Genomic DNA, 3,297 nt, shown 5'->3' with positions numbered 1-3,297 from the left:
AAACAGTCTCAAACCCACTGCACCCGCCCTGGATAAACTTCAGTATTATAGCTGCTGAATTTGAAGTCGTGTTCATATATTGCAGTGCATTAGTATGGCTCTTGTTGATGGTGACTGGATACACTGGGACAGTCATAGTCGCTTGGTGTAGACGGTGGTCACCCTCATTATAAAACATGCTTTAAATGGTGCTTATACAGAAGTGGGGAGTTCGCATATGCAGTAATACCGAGATGGCAGGGCTCAGTACAGTAAAACAAGTTTTGGCTAGGATGCAATACAGAAGTGGCATAATCCAAGAGGTCTGCTTATTTATTTTTTTTTTTCCTCATTGACTTACCTCTTCTTCCTCTACCTCTGAGCACCCAGAAGAGACATAAAAATAGCTTTTGTGTTTAATAATCCAATTTACAAGTTACATTTGTGTTCTTGTGAGAACAAAAATAAACTCATGCTGTTTTAAATAGGGGGGAGAAACAAGACCAAATCAAAACCTTTATTTTAAATAGGTCTTTTTCATTTCTGTTTTTAACAATTTTATCTGCTGTACCAAAAGCAGTGTTTAGATCAGCTTTGAGTTCTCATTACAGTGCACATTCTATTACCACTTTTCTCAAGAAAGGGAGAAACCTCTGTTCCTGGAAGTGTTTCTAAGCCATAAACATTATCTGGAGGTAGAGAGGCAACAGCAGATTATCAATTTGGGTAGTATAAGCTTCCAAAAGAGAAACTAAACTCACAGATGCCAGAATCCAGGCATAGCTGGAGTTCAGATTCACACTGCTGTCAAAGATCAGAATGAGAGCTACAGCAATGATCTGAGCAAATATAGCTGTCATTGTCCCTTCAAAGGTCTTTTTTGTTCCTGGCCATTTGATTTCCCCCATTGTACTACCAAAAACAGAGGCAATGGTGTCTCCTACCCCTACTGCCAGTACCCCAGAGTAGGGGACCAGCGCTCCTGCCCCGGACAAGGTACCTTTAGGAGCACAAGGTCTGGGGAACAACCATACTGGGAGGGACATGCCAAGGAGGAGATAAATATGAGTCAAGATTAGAGGTCCACTGTCTCTTTCATCCAAGAAGAGAGACAGCAAGTGCCTGAGGGTTTGGCCAAATGGTTTGATCCTGAAGTACCGAATATACTCTAAGAAGATAAACACTGCCAGACACAGTACTGCAGCAACATAGAGAAGCTGGCGGTCATAGATTAGTCCAGGAACATAAGTAGCTACAACAATGAAATGGAAGTATTTCCTGGTTATAGTTGAGGCCTGGTGCTTTTTAGATTCAGATGATCTCTTAGCATTCTGGTAGAAAACTACGCCGCATGCTGAAGCAGCCAAAAAGGTCCAATATACAAGAAGGTAAACTCTTGTCTGTGTCTGAAACAGAAACTGCAGTAGCCAAAACAAAGGGTTCCTCTGGATCAGTCGGTAAAGCCAAGGCATGATGACCCCTAAGCCTAGCACTGCTGTCATCATGTGGAAAAACATGGAGGAGATCCACGTACCCGAATCCATGAAAATGAAGAGCACAGTGAAAAAAAGCCCAAGAAGAACAACTCCAACAACTGCCACCAGAAGGAAAAAGTCTATGGGATCACCTCTGCCCTCGATTACATTCAGTGAGCGTTTAATGAGCTGATTGAGAACAAAACTTATACCTCCGAGAACTAGCAAAGCTTCTCCAGGAGTAAAACATCGAGGCAACAAGTACAGCAAGATCATACTGAGGTAGACAAAAATTAGCAGCACTTCTAGGACCTCTATGACTTCTGAAACAGTCAAGGAGTGCTTCATGGTATAGATAATGATACTGCCAGCAACACCAGTGAGTATGCAAGTGTTGGTTGGCACAGGTTTTGTGACGCCAACCGCTATTACAGACAGAAAGAGAGCAACCAGCATGCCAGTGGAAGCTACAACTATGCCAAAACGTTCGAAGTACACAATGCCAGCAGACTTGCACCTCTCCTTCATCACTATCCCCAACAAAGGGATGACCATGCTAGCCGGCAGGAGGCCACTGTTTGCTGCTGTACGGAACTGGAATACAGCCCCACCCAGCTGGAGCAGACGGTCCCATTTGAATTGGACGTAAAAAGCCTGGACGGCGAGAGCGACGGCACACCAGGAGTACCGGTCCCACACCACTGCGTGCACAAAGACAACGATGACAAACACGATCAGGGATTCCACCAGCACTGGCTTGTTTAACATGATTCCACTCTGACGTGGCTCAAGCTTTCAAAATCCTTCTTGGGAGTCCCAATGTGCTCAATAGTTGTCCATTATGAAGAATTCCCTTTCATGCTACTGCAATTCCTATTAAAAAAAAAAAAAAAAGAAAACAGCAAACAATTAAAGCTATTACTAGAAAAGCTAAAGGTTCTGCACAGCTGTTTTGTTCTTAAGCTCAATTTACACCGACAGTTATGTGCCAATTGTTAATGTCAACACACAGGTGAATAAAAAAAAATAAATTAAAACCAGTGAGGTAATGGATCAGCCAATGGATCCCCCTCTGAGAATCAGAGAAGTCAGCCTGCAGTGACAGAAATGAACCATTGAATACTGGGGTGTTCAGATACAGTTTTAAACATTTCTGTTGCAGCATTTTTGAATTGAAATGTAAAGTAGAACAAGCCACAAATCTTCCCAGAAGGCTTCATTGTGATGGTGTGAATTTGAAATATAGTTAATTTAAAAGTTTAAAGTTAATTTTAGAACCTAACTTTGTATGTGGTTTTCACTGTATTTTTACAGGATGTTCCTCCTTTTATTAAATATTTCTCCTCCCACTGCTATGCAAAATCCCCCACTTACCTCTCTCCTGTTACTGGTGTTATGATTGAATACTTCCACTACTGCAGCAGGCATTTTATAATGCTACGTAGTATTTACAATAGAAGTAGGAAAGAAAGCATCACAATCATTAAAAAAAAAAAAAGAAAACTGTCAAATGGCATACTTTATCTGATTTTGCATTGTTACCAGAACTGTCAAGATAAGATAAGCTAAGCTGGAAAGCTGAGCACAGGAAACCAAAGTGAACAGACCTCATCTTGCCTGTAGCCATGAGAGGATGTTATCACATCCTTAGTATTAAACAGCTTAATTTGTTTTGCTCTGACAGTACTGCTGGGTCATATTTGTTACAAAGATATCTATTCTAAAATATGCTTCTAGTTCATCTTGACATATTGGCAATATTCTGTTTATCTCTAGGATGTGTTGTAGCGATGTGATTTAACTATTATACAGCTTCATATGAGAGTACACGAGTCTGGTTTAT

At 41.1% G+C, this 3,297-nt stretch overlaps 1 protein-coding gene across 1 annotated transcript; it reads right to left on the bottom strand.

Annotated features, from left to right (window-relative positions):
* Positions 1-478: 478 nt before the first annotated feature.
* DOLK (dolichol kinase) lies at positions 479-2,321 on the bottom strand. The gene has a single exon (XM_009888017.1). It carries the CDS (start codon positions 2,220-2,222, stop codon positions 651-653), a length of 1,572 nt encoding a protein of 523 aa, XP_009886319.1. The 5' UTR covers positions 2,223-2,321; the 3' UTR covers positions 479-650.
* Positions 2,322-3,297: the final 976 nt, after the last annotated feature.

This window comes from Charadrius vociferus, unplaced genomic scaffold, assembly GCF_000708025.1.
Source record: "Charadrius vociferus isolate BGI_N301 unplaced genomic scaffold, ASM70802v2 scaffold56, whole genome shotgun sequence".
Taxonomy (NCBI): Eukaryota; Metazoa; Chordata; class Aves; order Charadriiformes; family Charadriidae; genus Charadrius; species Charadrius vociferus.
Note: the sequence above shows the minus strand (reverse complement) of the source record. Positions and strands in the feature narration are given on the sequence as shown.